The 19,201-nt window shown below is 25.7% G+C and overlaps 1 protein-coding gene across 1 annotated transcript; it reads right to left on the bottom strand.

Annotated features, from left to right (window-relative positions):
• Window positions 1-260: 260 nt before the first annotated feature.
• LOC145831583 (uncharacterized) lies at window positions 261-8,145 on the bottom strand. Its single transcript, XM_082938884.1, has 11 exons — window positions 7,910-8,145; window positions 7,450-7,657; window positions 7,197-7,370; window positions 6,005-6,169; window positions 4,232-4,694; window positions 3,724-4,139; window positions 3,399-3,572; window positions 2,785-3,314; window positions 2,537-2,602; window positions 1,144-1,224; window positions 261-995 (listed from the first exon to the last, which is right to left on the bottom strand). Exons 1-11 carry the CDS (start codon window positions 8,111-8,113, stop codon window positions 714-716), a joined length of 2,763 nt encoding a protein of 920 aa, XP_082795010.1. The 5' UTR covers window positions 8,114-8,145; the 3' UTR covers window positions 261-713.
• Between the last annotated feature and the right edge of the window lie 11,056 nt (window positions 8,146-19,201).

Raw genomic sequence — 19,201 nt, forward strand, 5'->3', positions numbered from 1 at the left:
GTATAATTAAATTTTGTTTAAAAAAAATAAGCCGACTATTTATGTGGATTTTGAATCGTAAAATCAATAAGTACAAAAAAGCATAAAATTATACATGTAATGAATTGAAGTAAAGCTATAATATCTATGATTTAACAACGGAGAATCTATTGTTATAGTTTTTTAAATATATGTAAAATTGTTAAATTTTAGAAGTTAAAGCGCTCCGTTGTGTTAATCAGAAAATTATAATCAGTTCTTATTTGTTCATGGATGTAAAAATAAGAAATTATAAAATTTTAAATTGTTTTTTGAATATTTTAAATATCCTCTTAATATTTGGAGCTACTAATTAGAAAAAAGACTTCGGAGAAAAAGTAGTTTGTACAAGTAATTTTGTCTAAAATATGATGTGCAAAAATAAAGCGTAAAGTACACGAAATATAAAAAATACAAACATCGAAACGTAAAGCTATACAAAATTTTAGGTGTAAAAAGCAACTCTAAAACATTTACAGAACTTTTTTTCGAGCTGAAGTTCAAAGTCTCATCTCGCCCCACCGAGAGCAAAAACGACGAGAGGTAAAAAAGCCGAGTCTCTCTTAAAATGTCATGAAAACCGTCATTTGAAACCGCGTCGTATTACACACAAGGGCAGCGAAATTTTTTAAAGGTGACTTCCGACACCTGAAGAAAACCGTGTGCACCGAAACAGGCGCACTATGACGTCACTACTACGTGTCGATGACTTCACTGGTCTTAATGATCTCCACCACGTGCTCGCCGATGGACTTCTGCAGGGCGACGGGGGTTCGGATTATGGGGGCGCTCCCGCCCTGCTGGTGGTTTCCCGTGGTTACCGCGGACTTGGACCGGTTAAAATTCAGGTGGGCGATGGGAGTGAGGGGAGGTTGGGACGTCTTGGGAGAAGTGGTCATTATTTGCACTGCCGTTGGCATGACGATCTTGGTCTTCGCCTGCTGCACTGCCGTCTGCTCTGTTTTTATCGTGGCGGCCTGAACAATTTGTTTTTGTTGAGTTGATAATTTCTGTGGAGTCTTAATACTTATTAACTAATTTAACTAACTGTAATTTATGCTGGACATAATATTTTGACAATAAAAATTTGTTGAAACTAGTATTTTAATTAAAAGCTGAACAAACTTGTTTTTTGTGGTTGCTGTTGTTTGTGTTGAGTGTGGTGATTGTTGGCGGAACTCTGCCTGGCTTCAATATCTTCATTATCTGTAAGGGTTTGTGTTCGTTTATTGTTATAATAATTTGCTAATATTGCTACTTGTTTCATAACAATTTTCGGACTTTAACTTTTATTAAACAAATTAAAATACAAATAACTTTACATTACGATTATACAAAAAATTTCTGTATTTACGAAGATTAATTAAACACTTAGAAGTTACTAATAAATGGGCATTTCGCATAACCATAAAAGAAAATAAAACTATTTATGTCGAATGAGTGATAAAAAAAAATACTTAAGCAGAAACGTCTAAATAAATATGGAATTTTAATATAAATTTTAGAACTACATTTGTAACTATAAAGGACATTTCTAAAAGAAGTTTAATACAATAAAAGTGATATACTAAAAAAACATGACACTAGAACAAAATTTAGTTTAAAAATTTTTGTTAGTCCTTGTTGCTTTTAAATTAAGTATTGGAAATCAACATAGTTTTTCTGATGAGTCTTAATGTAATTATAAAGTCTTAACTATCTCAAAAGTTGACAAAAAATTCATTTCAAAAGAAGCATAAAAATGTACTCGCAAAAAAAAAGATGTAAACTTATTTTAAATCAATAAACCATGTGATAAAACAAGCTTTATGAAAATCTTTGTGTAATTTAATTTACTAAAAATAAAAAACTTTAGTGTGTGTATTTAACTATATATATTTTTCAACATTATCACAACATTATTATTTTAAGCCGTATTCTTGATAATTTTACTCAGACTTCACTAATAAATAGATTGAAAATATTGAGCTAAGCATAACTGGCTGTAATTAATGCAACTTTAAAACTCAGGTACGCTAGAAATTTACTTTAAACAAACTACGAATTAACTGGGAAAACTGCATAAGTAGTAGCCGCAAAATTTTATTACATAACATGATCAAAGACTAAATGAAAAACTCTAACATAATTAAAAGCATAAATCAAACAATTTAGTCTTGAAACTAAAACCAATACTTTTGTAACTAAATTTTGGTATAAATGAGTACCTAAATTTTTAAAAAATACGGTTTTTGTATAAAAAATAAAACAACAGTAAGTATGAACAGTAGAGTTTTTTTTTCTAAATGATTATATGCATGTATTATTAAAACTGGTCTTTGGTAAAACTTATCTAACGGATTCAGTAGAAGTATACAACAACTTAGTCAATTGAAAAAACAAAACTATTTAAATTGTAGTTGTCTTTTTGAGGGACAATTTTTTTGAATATTAATTAATCAAGGAATATAGAAATAAAAGAAGTTTTTTACAACTCAGAATTTAATAAAAGGAAAGATTACGATAAAAAAAACTTCACCTTAGGTGGCTTTTTTGAAGCAGCTCCAGCATTGTTAATTGGAATGGTCTTGAACTCCATTGTACCCTGGGTTAAGGTAAATTAAGTATAAGTAATAATTTTAAATCTAGTTTAATATATGTACATTAGGCGAGGTAAATTTTGTTTAATGACTTATCTAACAAAAAAGGATTTCATAAAATGTTGAAACATTATAATCAAAAACATAAAACTATACACTCATAGCATTAAAAAAAATAATTAAAAACCTCTTTGTTCATCATGAATATTTTAACTTCGTTCTGCTTGGGGATGGTGGATTTTGACAGGTTGAGCACGTTGGCGGGTTGGGTGACGCCACCGGGCAACAAAACCTTGGGGTTGGTGAAGTTCTGCGTCAGCTTGATTATGCTAGACTTCTGGTTGCTGTTGACGACCGCGGTCACGCTCTGAGGCTGGGCGACCTGGGGAGTGCTCATTGCTTTCTTCTTGGCCTCCTCTTGGCTGTGACTAAGAGCCTGTGCTTTGGACACTTGGGTGGTGGCGACGTGGTGGACGACGGCTGGGGAGTGGGAAACATACTTTGCCGGGTTGGCGGGTTGCTGATTTGGAAGCGTCACCCGCGAATTGCTCGACTTCGTGGCTGACGGTGGCAGGGGCTGCTCCGATGCCGGCTTGTATACGCGCTGCTGCTTCGGCTGTGTCTCGTCCGCCTTGTTGAACTGAGAGTTCGAGTTTCGCAAGGAGACAAGAAATTCGACCGCTTCCATATCTTTCTTGCTATTGGTCGTTAGTGTGCCTGGTTTTGATTTATTAAATAAAAACTCTTCTTAAATAAATTCAAGACAATCTTTATATAAAGAAATTTTTGTAAAATGCTTACCGGAAACAGGTAGAGAAGGAACTTTTTTCGGATCGATTTCGCGCGTGTAGCAAATTCGAGGAGAGGAAGATGATGAAAAGATCGTGCTCACGCTTGCAGTTGAGGTTAGTTTCTTGTTCTCTGGAACCGCGGAGGAGAAGCAGGGAGCTTTCACTAAAGTGACATACCCTTCTTCTGTTTGTTAATAGACTATCAAACTACTGTATATTAGAAAAACTTATAACTAATTTATAATAAGCTTTCATTATCACAATCAGATATTTATAAAATCGTTACTAAAGATGATAATTCTATGGTTTAAAAATTGTATAAGACTATTATTAACCTTGAGGTGGAGGATTGGAAGTTCCATTTTGCTTTACTGAGTAGTGTCTTGGCATTGTAGTATTGTGAGGGTCATAGGAAAGCTTCAACGGTATTTCTCCGCTCTTCGGCTGTCTCGCAATGTTGTAACTCACTTCATTTTGTAATGAGTTACTGCTTGACACAGAGTGCATCAAAAAAGAATCTGCCGAGGATACTCCATAACTTGTCTGCTGAGTTCTAGAGCTTTCTACTTGTTGGTGGGTGGAGGTGTTGAATACTTGTCTGACTGGCTGGTTGCTTTTGTTGGGAATGTAGCAATGATCTCGAACTTGTTTGATCGTTGGCCTGGAAATTATGTTGCTTGTTGAAGCTTCCGGCCACTTTTTGTTGCTACAGCCAGAAGACATGCTGTTTGGTGTGTACTTGCTGCCGCTCCTTTAATTAATATCAAGTGTCATTAGCCAAAACTAAATAATACCCAACTATTTTTGTTCTATTTAAAATTACAACATATATTAAAAACTAACCTTTTGCCAAATATTTGTTCCGGGGGCACCGGCGTCTGAGGCATGAACTGGTTGAACTTGTGATTTTGAATTATGTTTTGTGAGGAGCTTGTCGGCAGGTTGAAAGGCATGCTGTGATCGGGGCGGATGATCTTTGAGCTGAAGGAATTTTGCAGCGTGACCGGAGTCGCGGTGGAAACCACGGGAGGAGTCAGAACGTTGGGACTCTGGGAAATGGGAGTCTGGGAGAGCACGATGTTCCGCTGGCTCCTCTCGTACTCGCTCCTTCTCTCTTCCAGCCTCTTCTTTTTTGTTATTTCGTCTTCCGCTTGCCTCTTCCTTTCCAACGACACGAACTCGGACTTGTTGTTGAGAATTTGGCTGCGCATTTTAACTGCTTCCTTGGCATCGATGATGTTTTGCACTTCCAACTTGTTTTCCGCGTGCTGCTTAGACTTTTTCCTCTTCTTTTTTGGGTTTTTACCTGTAAGGTTGAATAATAATTTATAAAGTTGTTTACAATTTTAAACTAAAAAAAAAAGACCTAAATATTAACTTTTTACATTTTAGGGTATTGTACATAAATCGAGTAAAAACAATGAAACTCAGACTTAAAACATGTTTAAATGTATTACATTCTTTTAACATTAGTATAATACTAAAACAGAATTTTAAAATTAAAACTTTAAACATAATTCTATAATTTATAGTTTGCTAGAAGCATATTACAGCATGATTAGTATAAAAATAAATTTTGTTTAGTTTATAAAAAAAAAAAATTTTTTTAATTTCATTAAACATATACTACTAATAGATAGTGCAACTTCAATAATATACAAACATTGTTATAACTAATGAATTATAACGATAAAAAAAAACAGAGTAAAACTAATATAAGTGTGAAAAAAAAAAGAGTAATTTAAATATAATTCAATAAAATAATACAAAATTTTACCTATAAAAGAATTAAATACCTTGAAACTACTACTATTTTTTGAAAACTAAGTTATATTTCAACTAAAATTATTTTGAAAAATTACTATGTTAACAATTTAAAATTATTAAAACTGTGTTAAAAAATAAATATATATATATATATGTTTCACAATTTAATCTTATTTTATAGAGTTTTAACTAAGCTACAAGATACTTTTTACAGATTTCAAAAAATCAAAAATAAATTTGAGATATAGCAGGCCAAAGTTGGACGCAACAATAGGTTCCTTATGGGAGGCGCAAACTAAAATGACAAAAAAAGACTAAATCACTAAAAATCGACTTATCCTATGTTTTTTGAGATAAATACCTCAAACTTTCAGGATATGTTCCTTGCAACATTTAGAAAACTCTATCGATTTAATCTAAAAATATAATAAACAAAAAAAATTTTTTTTTGTTATAATACTTTTATTATTTAATTTTGTTCCGACAGAAATTTATAAACATTGCAGGGAACATTTCCTGAAAGTTTGAAGTAGTTATCTCAAAAAACGTAGGAGATAGATTTTTAGTGATTTCTAGTTATTTGCTACTTTAGTTTGCCCCTCCTATAAGGAACCTATTGTAGTCTCCGACTTTGACCCCCTATATCTCAAAAATTATATAAATTTTTTTAATACTGTAAAAAGCAAGTTCTAGCTTAGATAAAATTCAATAAAATAAGATAAAATTGTGAAAAGGTGGTTTACCCCCCTGTGCCCTTAATAGTATAAACTGTATTTTAATAATAAAAGATCCTTATTAAACTTCATTTAGTTTTAGAAAATTATAAATATTACTCTAATTATAACTAACTAGGTTTCTCTTCTGAAGCTGCTCTTTTACCTTTTTTCTCCTGCACTTTTAACAAACAACCTCCATTTAAATACACAAAACTTTGATCATTTTCCAAATTTTCCTTTAGTGGATCTTCAAGACTCATGCTTCGTGTTCCATACTTGATTTCTTTGAGGCAGTTTACTGTTAAAAAATTGAATTTTTTTGTGATTACAAATTTTTAAAACCTTGATTCAGTTCAAATAGGAGTATTACTTCTGAAATTATTAGTATTATTTGTTATTTTTTTGTTTTTACTTGGGTTTTTTATAATAAAAAATTTTGTAAACTTTTAAAAATCGTTTGTTTAATTATTTATATCATGTTACAAATTGTACCTATAATGTTTAGTTATAAGCGAAAATATAGAGTTCTCAACTTATGTTCAAGAAGAATCAAATTCAACTCTACTAAAAAAATAATTCAATTATAGAGATATCTAAATGAGTGAATCGTTGTTTTATAAAAAAAATTTAAAATATATTTTTTTTAAATTAAATTCATATAAAAAATTGTTTAAGTTAGAAACTTATTATTGTGTATGTACCAAAAAAGTTGTTTATCTTCCAAACCTTAAATATCTAAATAGTTAAATGAAGAGTTTGCCTACTCCTGAATCAGAAAAAAGGTTATATACAGGGTTGCCACTGGTTTATGAGAAATTTCTTTTAGGTTTTTGAAAGTACACGTTTTTTGGTCTATTGTTAGTTTTAAGTTAAGTTTAAAAACTATGTTTAGTAGTATACTAACATTTAAAAAACACTGCAAAAGTACTTTAAACGTGTTCTTTAATAAAAATTTTTGATGATGACAAAAAACTTTTGTCTAAATGATAGATATATTTTTGTGTCAAATAAAAATTTTACTACTTATTATGTAAAAATTGTTTAAAATTCTAGGTTTTTTCAGGATTTTTTTAAAAAATACTTAAATTCCAAGTTTTTTAAGGATTCCAGGTTTTGTAGCAACCCTGTATATATAAAACAATTCAAAAATTCTAATTTATGTCTGATAAATATCTGCTTATGAAATTTTGTTTATATATTAGTATAAGCATTCACTTTAAAAATTTATGCATATAACTTAGTAACAGTAAGTTTATTAATACAAAACTGTCTTATACTTTAAAAACAACTGCAGCAAAAAACTTTCAACTATATAAATAATATACCAAGATCAGCTGTGCAAGTGGAAGCATCTTTCTTTTTTAGTTGATTAGGATTAGATGGGTTAGGAATTTGTTTCAAGTAGTTAGAGGCACTAAGCTTCATTTTTTTCTTGCTTGGGACAGGGGCAGGCTCAATTGTTAAACTTTCTTTTTTCTCAATGAAACTTGCCATAGTATCTAAATGGTAATAATTAACTTTCAACATTTTGAATGATAAAATAATATTTTTTAAATATTACAATAAAGTTTTACAAACCTTTAGGAGACTCTTTGGTTTCTAGAAACTCTATTGATTCAGCAATACATTGATCAGCCATTTTTGAAAAGTTGTCATGAAGCATACTTTTTTGGAATGTAAAAGAAGCTCTCCCTTTATCTTCCAGCAATGTACTGAATTTATATGGCTCTCCATTTATAGTAACCGAAACAGATTTCAACAATGAATCATTTCTGATTTTTCTTACCTACATTTTAATTTACTAATTAAAGAGATTCAGTTCAATAAAATGCACTGACAAAAGTATGTTAATTGAAAACACTTTCAAAAAAAAGTTTCAATGTATGTTTGAATTAAATTATTAAATAATAATACTCCATTTGAAAGTCTAAACAATTCAGATTAATCTTAACTGTTTATTTTTATTATTTTTATAACATGATACTTTGTAATTACAACCACAACATTTTTTAGAAATTATAACTATAACAAATCAAACCTCAGCTTGATGACGATGTTCTGTTATACGAAAAAGACGCATTGCAGCCAGAATAAAATCTTCTTTTTCTTTGTCTAAATCTCCATCAGCTATTAAAGCCTTTAACACTAATGTATACGCTTTTAGCTGGTATTTCCTTCGATATCTTTTACAGGATTTCAAGCTCACATGGCATAGTTCATTGTGTTTGATGACTTCTGTCATCCTTATGTGTGTTTAACCAAATAAATCTTAATTTTAAACAATCTGTATAAAGAATTACTTTTTATTGTAGTTCAGTATTTGTTTACAAAAAATTATGTAATTAGTAATGATTTTTTGTTTACCAAAAAACAATTATAGATTAGTGTTACAAGTTAGTATGTGTAACTAATATTTGTCATTGAGATTTTTTCTTGTACTATGTGTAAACAATTTTATTTAGAAAATAAAGTAGTGAACATTAGATTATCATTACTATATTCTCAATTCATTTTTATGAACTATCATTAAGAAAAATTTGATTAAGGCTGAGCAATTTATTTCATATTTGTCAATATATAATTTTTAATAAGTTGTCTCAGACATTTTAAAAACTTTTCTCACTTTTTTCGAGTTTTTAATAACAGTTTTACAAAAAATTCCAAGACATTCAACTATTCAAAAATATTTGATCAATTTACTAAATTCTAATTTCTTTTAAAGTCTAGTCCACCTTTAAATTTACATATACGCTTTAATGAGTAAAAAACAAATATATTTATATGACATATTGTAAGCATTTAACTTTTAAGAACTTTAAATTTACATGTAACATAGTATGGAGTCTATTCTAAAGTTATATAATTTTTAACTTTTCTCAGTGTTAATAAGTTTTTGTATGCAACTTAAACTTGTTAAGTTTTTCTTTAAATTTATTCTATACTATTCTTTTTATTTTTTATTATATGTAGTAAAAATCAAAATCTCTAAATTAAACAAAGCCTTGCAAAACAAAAATATTTAGTAGAGTAGTAAGAATTTAAAATTAACTTTTAACATTTGGCTGATTTCTCTAACTTAATCTCTTGAAATTTTTAGTCCTTAAATCTATTTAATAAAAAACTTGAATTATAGACAAATAAAATTTTGCATAACTTTGTGGCATATTACATTTTTTTAGATTTAGATAAAAAGAAATTAGTTCAAGATGTTTACACTATACATTTTTCAAATTGCTATACATTTTTTAGATTTAATTGTGATTTAACAGTAGTTGCCTGACCCTTGTACTAATCAAAATTTCAAGTGTACTTTCAAGTGAAAAATTTACATTTGAAGTAGAGATGAACAATGTTTTACAGATAGGCTTCTTTAGGCCAACAAGCAGATGTTGTTTAACTGCAATATATCTTATAGCTTGAAAACAACTTGTGAACAACAGATAAAATTGAGCTTTTTTATTACATACTTTTTGAAACATAATCATAAATTGATTTTCAGTACATAAGAGTGCTAGTTTAATACCATGTATAAATTTTTGATTTTAAACATTTTTAATAACTGTGTGAATTTATTTTAATTTAAGGGCATAGGGGAGTTAAACATTTTTTTTACAAAATATAACATTGGATCTTATATGAAAGCTATAAGTATAAACTACAAACCAGTTTTTATAGAATTAAAAATCTCATTTTACTTTTGAAATATTGTATTTCTTGTAAAAAGTTTCCAATAAAAACGTATGGACTGCAAATTTTTCAGGGTCAATTTGCTAAGAAATTTAAAAAAAATTATTTTATTCCTTATTTTTTGAGCTAAAGACCTCAAAATGTTCGTCCTAAAGTTTGAAAGGATTTTAATGATGTAATTTTAAAAATAATAAGAAATAAAAATTGAAGATAAAAAAAAGGAAAAAAAAATGGGTGTTTTTTTTTTATAAAATCTAATTATTCAAAATTTTAAAAAAAATATGCATTAATTGATTTAAAGATTAGTAATGGACTTTCTGTGAAAACTTCAAGAAGACTGGTTAAAAAATGAAAGAGAAGATAGATTTTTAGTGAAATAGTCTTTTTTGCGTTTTTGGTTTGCGCCTTCTGTTAGGAACCTATTGAGCACACTGACTTTGATTCAAATTTTTTACTTAAACTTTATTACGATGATATTGATTTTTTTTAAGCGCTTAAAAATGTCTGATAGCTTAAATAAAACTCTTAAAATAAGATCAAGTTGTAAAACTCAAGGTTACAAATTAGATATTATAATTAATTTCACTGTACAGAAATAAAAACTGCTTATTATTTATCATATGAAGTATACAACTATAACTGCAATACTTATACCAATTAAGACAGCTAAGCAGTTTTTTTAAGTACTTACCAAAGAAAAATAACTAACCACTTTGTAAGAAGATTAACAATTTAAAGAAATATAATTCTAAGAACTTTTTTTTGTTACTCTACTGCCTGAAAGTTGTTACTATGCTCATAGCTCTAGTTTTACATATACTAAAAAAGAAATCAATAATATGACAAATTTGATTTTTTTTTAAATAGAACTTTATTTGACTTATTCATCACACAATGAACTATATTGTGTGTATTATATTGAACAAAACATCAGAATAAAAAATGCAGCTGGCATTTATAGACAATAAGTAGAATAAATAGCAAACTCAAAAAAGTGTTTTAGTAAAAATATTTTCCATAAGTCTTTAAATATTCGTCTTCAACTTTCTAATTCTAATTTTTGTACAAAAATAACTTTTTTTTCATTAACACAAAAAAAATACCAATAACTTAATTACTTTGTTTCAAAGGTTAAGTCATAAAGTTTAATTTTTATAACTTTTTAAACACATTGTTTTACAATCATTTAAGGAGCACTTACTGAAATTTTAAAGTACCTCGTTTAAAAACTTACAGGTTTATATTTTTATAAACTTAAATTTTTGAGAAAACTGACAATGAAATTTGAATCTTAAACTTTTGTGTTAGATAAACTTTGAAATGAATTGACAATGTAACAAAAGTTAAGGCCATAGGTGGGTTCAATATTTTTTTTACAAAAATTAGCATTGACTGTAATATGAAAGCTTCAAGTATCAGATATAAGAAGTTTTTTTATAGAGTATAAAATTTCAATTTACTATTGAGATGTAGTTGTTGTTTTAAAATTTTCAAATAAAACATATGGACTGCTATTTTTCATTGTCAGTTTTCTCAGAAATTCAAAAACTCATTAAGAATATATCCACATTTTTAATTTTTTAGCTAAGGAGTTAAAAATTTTAGAAATTGTTCTTTGAAATAATTGATTTTTTTTGGAACATTTTTTAATTTAAGATGAAAAATCTTTCTATAAATAAATAAGAAAGCCAACTTTTTCTTGTTTAAAAAAATATATAGTTGTTTTGCAGTTAATCTTGTTAAAACTTTTTTAATTCTTTTCAAAAGTTTTTTTTTTTATAAAGATTAGTCTAACAAAAACTGAAAACAAATGCTCAAAAACTGTAGGAAGAAATAGACTTAATTAAAATTATAGTATTTTTTTGACTTTTTATTTTATGCCTTCCATGAGGAGACTAGTAAATTTTCTATTTTTATCATTTATATTCTAAAACTACTTAAAATATTTATGATGAAGTAACCTCTGTGGAAGGTTTTTTTTTATAAACAAATACTTAGTTTAAGAGATATTTTTGATTAACGACTTGATACTATGGTCATAGAAATCATGGCAACTCTGAAATGGCAAAAGACTTTTTTAAATAATTTAGTTTACAAGTTTAAATGGTTAACAAAAGATCTAAATTTGTCAACTAAACTTTAATTATGCAAAAAAAAAACTGACTGTTCAACTTATTTTTATATAAATATAAATTTATTAAATCTTGATAGCAACATTAAAGTTTTTTAAATTTTATTGTTTTATCATTCTATTCTTAATATTTAATAGCTTATATTTTACTAAAAAAATTACTTTTAAGATTGTGTAAGAATAATTTTGCAATTATCCTTTGAGGTGGGTTTAAGTAAATAGTAAAGTATTAAATCATAACTAACGGTAGTAGTAAAAAAAATAAATTTCATTTTTATAATATGGTCAACATAAATTCTACTTTTATTCTCCATTTATTAGCAGTAAATATTTTACTATGTTAAAAATTAAAATTTTAAAATAAGTTACTTAGCATAATTATATAAACTTAACTGTTGTGAAGGATATGCTAAGTACTTAAATAAAACAAAACTAAGTATTCAAAAAATTACATAAAATTTTATAAGTACCTGGTTAAATATGTTAATAAGTAGTTTCTATATATAAAAAGCAGAAAAAAAACTAAACTTTGTCTTAATGAAAAACTCAGCTCAAAAAACACAAGTAATGCAATGTATATTAAACATATTTTACATTTTTAATTTAAGGTAAAACTAAGTTTTATACTAACAATTAATTACTGTAACTTACAGCAGTGGTTTCACTTGAGATACCCATTTTGTTAACTTTGTATTGTTGTAAACAATTAACTGCTATAACTTAAAAATGGTGAATGACTATACATTTTCTGGCAATTCAATTTTTTTTTTTGAGGGCCACAACTCAAAAACCTTTTTTTTTTTAATATTTAAATATTTTTTGAGATATGCAGCATATGTTTATTAAAAACACCAAAAACTAATTATATCAATCTAGCTTATTTTTTTTATCAACTTAACATACTTTTTTTTCTTTAAAACTCTCATTTTAATTTATTACAATGTTGTCTTGTATTTGTAAGCTATTTGAATAACCAGGGATAAGATCTAATAAATTCTATTATAGTAGCATTTCAACATTTTATAAATTGTAATTTTAGATCAAAATATTGATGTTTAAATTTTTAAATATTATAAGTATATTACTAAAATGAAACAACATTAATTTTATGTCAAATGATAATTTTCAATAAAAAGTTAAAATGTATGTTTTCATTTAAATACTAATGTTTTATTTACTAGACATTACTGTATTAGTTACATTTATTTTACTTACATTTACTAAACATATATATATATATATATATATATATATATATATGATATAGTACTTACAAAGGTAAGTAAGTAGGTAGACAGTTATTTTTATAAAATAACAGGGTTTCCACTTGATCTAGAGAAATTTTTTCCAGGTCTTATAATTTTCTTCCAGGTTTTTGAAAGTAGGCGTTTTTGAGTCTATTTTTAGTTTAAAACTAAGTTTAAGGTAAATAACTTTGTTAAAAATAACAGTATGACAACATTCAAACAAAACTGTAAACCTACTTTAAATGTGTTTTTCAATTAAAAAATTTTTGATGATCTAAAAAAGTTTCTGTGAAATCAAAATTTTACTACTCACGATGTAAAAATTGTTCAAAATTTCAGGATTTTTTTCAAACTAAAGGTTTTTCCAGGATTTTATATTTTAGGCAACCCTAAAATAATTTAAAAAGTTATTATTTATAACAATTTTAAGTACAACTTTTTTTAAATAAGAATTTCAATATACTATTATCTAATTTTTAATTGTGGTCACTGTTAGGGGTCAACTGTTTAACTCGGTAATTTAACATTTTTGTTAAATTTTTCTTCAACAATCAAAATACTAAAGCAAGTTAAGGTGTAGATTACTTAAACACTAAATATTGCTTAATAGAAAGTTAAAAACAAACTTTCTATGTTTTATACTATCTTCTAAGATGTCATTATGTCAAGCCTTATAAACTATCTATGCTTACAAAAACTATATTTATATTTAAACAACAATTATTTTTTTCTAAACAACAAGATCTTTTATTCCTTGTTAAAACAATTTGAAAAAAGTAATTATTTTATTAACCTGTAACTTATAAAATACTTTTAGGAAATGCCAAAAGTAGGACTAACTGTGTATGCTTGAATATTCTAGTTTTAAAAGCAACTAGAAAATATTTCACTTTCAAAACAGGGTGGTTATTAGTTTTTTTAGAAATTTCTTATTTATTTTTCTGATTTACTTTCATGTTTTTAAAAAATAAAAGTTTTGTTTTTTTTTTGTGAAATATTACATTTACTGTTAAAATGTATACAAACTACTAAAAAAATTCTGTAATGCTACTTTTTAATTATGTTTCATATTATTTTAAACAAATTCTTAAATACATAATTTTATTGTGCATTTCATCTCTAATCTAAAGTTTAATGTATCAAATTTAAAATTTACCTAAATTCCCGGTTTTTATTAATATAAGTTCAAAACTTTAGGTTTTTCCAGGTTTTTTTGCCTAAATTTTCAAATTTCAGGTTATTTTAGGTTAAATGGCCTCTGTTAAATAAAATTAATTATAAATAGGCTATCTACAGTTGTACAAAAAGCGTTTGTAAAAGTTTTTTCTTAAAACTGTTTTTAATAACTGAACTTTGTTTAAACAAAACACTTTTTTTATAACTATCACTGACATGATTTTTTTTTTTACAAATTCTTTTTGCAATTAATTTCTTCATGATAATAACTACCTATATTAAATTTAGTCACTATAACTTAAATTAAACTATTTGTTTTAAACATTATACAATAGTAACTGTAAACATATAACTACATACTGTAAGAAAACTAAAAAAATCCATTGAGTATAAGTTATAAAAAAAATGACTTGTTAAGAAAAAAACTAATATGTTTTAGAGCAACTTAGCCATTTGTATAATTTAACTCACTACAACTTCTTCAATGCTAAAACTACAAAAATATTACAAGTCAAGCAGTAGCTGCGAAATTAAAACTTAAACTAATAACTGAATTTAGTTAACATAAGTAATGAAATATTAAATGCCAAAATATTTACTATCAAAAAAATTTTAGACTTCCACAAGACTTAAGTAACAAGTAAAATAGTATAAGGTAATGTCAAGTTTGTTAAAAGCTTATTTTCCATTACATACTAAAAAACACAAATCAATACATTTTATTGAGTTAGAATACAAGCTTGACTAAGTTTTAAGAAACTTTAAAATACTATCTCAATATGCAGTTCCAATTTTTTAAAGTTAACTATAATTTTATGTAAAACATTTTTTTTTAATTTCATTTAAGTTTTTTGACTACAATTAAAAGTGAATTTTAATAAATATACATAAGGTAATGAATGACTTATTAGAAATTGTAAATTTAATAAAATTATTACAATATTTACTTTTAAAGAATAGGTTTTTGTAGAATTGGAAAAAACAATTTATAGTAATAATTTCATTTAGAAAACTCTAATGCTTTAACTAAAAGTATAATAAACATTTTGAAATATATCTTAACATTTTTACAAGTTATTATTTGTTTTTACATAATAAAAACTAAATAAAGGTCAACTGCTATTTTTTCAATACAAATACTAATAGCTAAAATTTAATTAGGACATAAAATTAAAGGCTTTTTATCCATTTTGAATTTTTTTTGATAACATTTTAAACAACCAATTAACCTGCTTTAATAAATTTAACAACTTTTGTTGCTACTAAGATATTTTAAACATATCTGTAAGGCTATGGTTATTTAGCTATAGTGGTATTTTTTCATTAATTCTATTATGGCTTCTTTTATAACTAAGCAAGTTGAAAATAGAATATTAAAAAAAAACAAGTGGTAATGGACTAAAAGTATCTTTCTAAATATGTTTTTCTTAAACATTTTTGGTAAAATAAATTTAATCAAACTAAGAAAAACTATTTTCGATAAAAACTTTAAATTTAAATATTAAAACTTTTTTTTAACAAAATAATTTAGCAATCGTCACTTAAGATGATAAAAAAACTTTAATTAGCTAGCTAAAAAACTAAACGCGGTGTATTCAGTTTATGAAGTTTGTCTATTCATTAACCCTGGAAGAAATTATAAAGATTTTATTATAATTGCTAAAAATCTTCAATCTATAAAAGTTAAGTGTTTTTGTACCTATAGGATTGAGCTACATATCATGAAAAATACCATACTTAAGAATCCTCTTAAAATTCGGGACAATGAAATTATCATAAAAAAAATAATAACAATAAATCTGCACTTATTTTTATACACGGGTAAAGTTAACTAAAAAACTTGAAATTATTAAATAATAACATTTTCTCCTAATTTCTTAAGGATAATCATGAATACTGGTTTTAACTTCAATATGGATTTAAACAGAATATACATAGCATAACATGTTTGACTAAACAGCTACAATTAGTGCACTTTTATTTCTAGGAAGTAAGCACGAGCCATTTGTTATTTTTTTTTTTACATTACGAAGTAAATTGCACTAATTGTGTTTGTTCTATCAAGCATGTAAATTTGTTTTGAACTATAAAAATAAACCTAGATTATAGTTCTTAAAATTATTTTTTGTTTCAATATGATATAAATTAAAATTTTATAAATCTAACGATTCTGACATTCCAACTTTGCTTAATTGACTGACAATCTAGTTTAAAATAAAAAACTGTAGTATTTACAACCGCTAGATTTTTAAACTTTAAACATAAAATTTATGTCTTTAACTTATAACATAATAAAAACAATTAAAACTTCATATTATGATAAATCGAATGAATACCGTATAGTTAAATCAGTTTCGTTTCGTTTTTATACAATTTTATTTGCAATAAAATTATTTTAGTTGATGTAAAAATGTTGGTTTTATTTAATAATAGTATATTGCTAAAAAAAAAAAAAGACGACAAGCAGTTACGAACTTTGTTTAAAATAAAAGCATATTGTTAAGATAAAGCTATAGTTAAAGCTTGTGTTTTATTACTAATACATGTATTTTTTTCTAGCAGTTTTAAAACATGCTTTATTTTTTACTTAGATTGTGATAAGTTAAGTGTTAAGATTTTGTCAAAAAGATTAATTTTCAGAACCGTTATATAAAGAGAAGCTTTTTTATGACAACACTGCTTTGAAATAGTAGTTACGCTGGTTAGCGGCATAGTTTTCAAAATAGTCAAAAAAATTAAAATGTCCCAAATAATGCAATAACTAAACATAAAAGTTTAAATTACATTACTTATTAAAAATAAAAGTCATAAATTATGGTCAACCTCAGACCTGCGTAAATTGAAGGGCTGCCAAATAAACACTTAGTAATAAAATGGACTTAGTACTTTTGTCCGACCAGGAAACTTAATGAATTTATTTCTTTTTGCCCTGGACGAAACATTAAACTGTGTCCGTACTCCGTTATGCGTAGAAACTGGACTGGATACTAGAATAGAGTATGAATCAATAATTATAAAGTTTTTTTGTAAGTAGGTCCTTTGACCAAAACTTTTTAGCGCTTTTCTGTGATTTAAGAAACAACATATAATTCAAATTAATTAACGTTCGTTTGTTTAAACTTAAAATATCATTATTGAGCAACTTTTGTGAATCAAAACAGCAAGCTGGGTCTTAAATTCCCTGCTTAGTGCTGCTGGGGACCATTGAAATTAACATTTTAGTTAAATTTTAGTATTGCTATGAAATAAAAAAAATATGTTAAAAAATTAAATTCTAAGATATTTTCGTGACTACCATTTGTTTAAATAAATTGCACTGTAAGGTTACATCACTTTTAAAATTTGCAGTTGTATAGTTTAATTTACTAATTTTTTTGGAAAAGCAAAACAGAAATTTCAAGATCTGAAGAAAAATTGAAGTTATTTTACGTTATACTTTTTTAACCATCAAAACATAAACAGGTGTTTTAAGACTGGTTTAAGTTAAGTAAAGGCTAAAGCAAAACTTTTTTAAACGAAATAAAAAGTTGAAGCTTAGAATATTACCAATAGACCTAGTGTTTAGAAAGACCTTTTAGTCATCGAGCTACATATAAAGATTAAATATGTTTCTTAATTTAGTAGTTTAGAAACACTCAAGTAATTTTTACCAGTAAAGTAAATGACTTTGCTATTTTCTTCCGGTTTTGGTTTTAGAAGCTAATTTGATTTTACAGCAAACGTTATATAATTCCATATAGATTTTTTCAACATTATTTTGTAAATTAATAGCCATTTTGTTTAAAAAAATCTAAGTTAAAGTATATATAAGTAAAGTATGTTCGTAGCGATTGTCAATTGTTTGTCGATATGATGTTTCATCAAAACAGTAAAGCAATTTTAGTAAAAAAAACTTTATTTTTAATATTTTCATTAAAAAACGCTAAATCTTAATAGAAAAAAACGCATAACGTATATAGTTAAAGAGAAATTGGTAAGTACAACGATTTTTAACTAAAATAAGTTTAGGTTTATGTAATATAGTTAGATTTTATTTTTGTTAATTGCAATACTTTCATGATAATTAAAATAAATATGCATTTTATTTAACTGATGATGGAATTTTACAAATATTGGTCGTGTTATTACAACAAAAAGATTCGTTTTGTTTAACTCTAAATTACTAGCTATTGCTTACCTCTTAATTGATATAAAGTTAAAGTTAAAAAAGTTAAATAAAGTTAATTTTTTTTTTGGCAGCTTAAACTAACAGTAAACTTTAAAAACAAGGGAGTAATGCTAAATAAAAGTATGTTTTGCAACTGTTCATTGAAGTGAGCATATTTTAAAATATAACAAAAATAAAATATGTAAGTTTTTCTTTGTGAGCTTCTAATTGAAAATATGAAAAAATATGTTATAAATAAATCAATTACTTAATAATTTAAAGTAGTTTTTAAATATGTTAAAAGAACATAAAAAACTTAAATTTTACATTATATTTTAGTAATTTATCAAATATTATAGTTAATACCAAGTTGCTACATCATCCTTAAATAAAAAAGAAAAAAAAAGAAATCATAAATATTATTAAATTTTCAATTTTTTAAAATAAGCCTAAAAAATCTATGAATTTTGACTTAAATAAAACAATATTTTTGACAGTTTTGTTGCTTATTTATCAAATAAAAAAAAAAAAAATTAAGTAAATGTTGATAACAAGCTTTTAAATGTCTTCTTGAAATAAAAATAGATAAGTAAATTCTTAAAGTTAAAAAATAATTACATAAAAAGTTTTGTAATTGTCTCACTGGTTATTAGATTGTTTTTTTACACAGTTCAATAATATATACTATATTCAAAATATTTTTAGTGGTAATTATGAATAAAGTGTTGAAAAATGTGATAAATCTGTAAAAAAATAAAAACAAAATTTCTTCATTACACTGTTTAAATTTGTTCATGTTTTCCAAAATTGTTTAATCTTCTTTTCAACTTAAAGAATTATATAATATAGACTTTATAAATATTGAAGTAAACAATCATAAACAATTCTGATTAAGTGTTTAAAAGCATAACTGGTAATTATATGCAGATATTAAAGTATTTT

Source organism: Thalia democratica, chromosome 3 (assembly GCF_965202585.1).
Source record: "Thalia democratica chromosome 3, ktThaDemo2.hap1.1, whole genome shotgun sequence".
Taxonomy (NCBI): Eukaryota; Metazoa; Chordata; class Thaliacea; order Salpida; family Salpidae; genus Thalia; species Thalia democratica.

Coding starts and splice junctions, on each gene's coding strand:
- LOC145831583 (XM_082938884.1), bottom strand. CDS start 8,113: ATGACAGAAGTCATCAAACACAATGAACTATGCCATGTGAGCTTGAAA. Junction 3,315..3,398: donor TCCTTCTCTACCTGTTTCCG/GTAAGCATTTTA, acceptor AATCAAAACCAG/GCACACTAACGACCAATAGC. Junction 996..1,143: donor ACAGCAACCACAAAAAACAA/GTTTGTTCAGCT, acceptor CAAATTGTTCAG/GCCGCCACGATAAAAACAGA.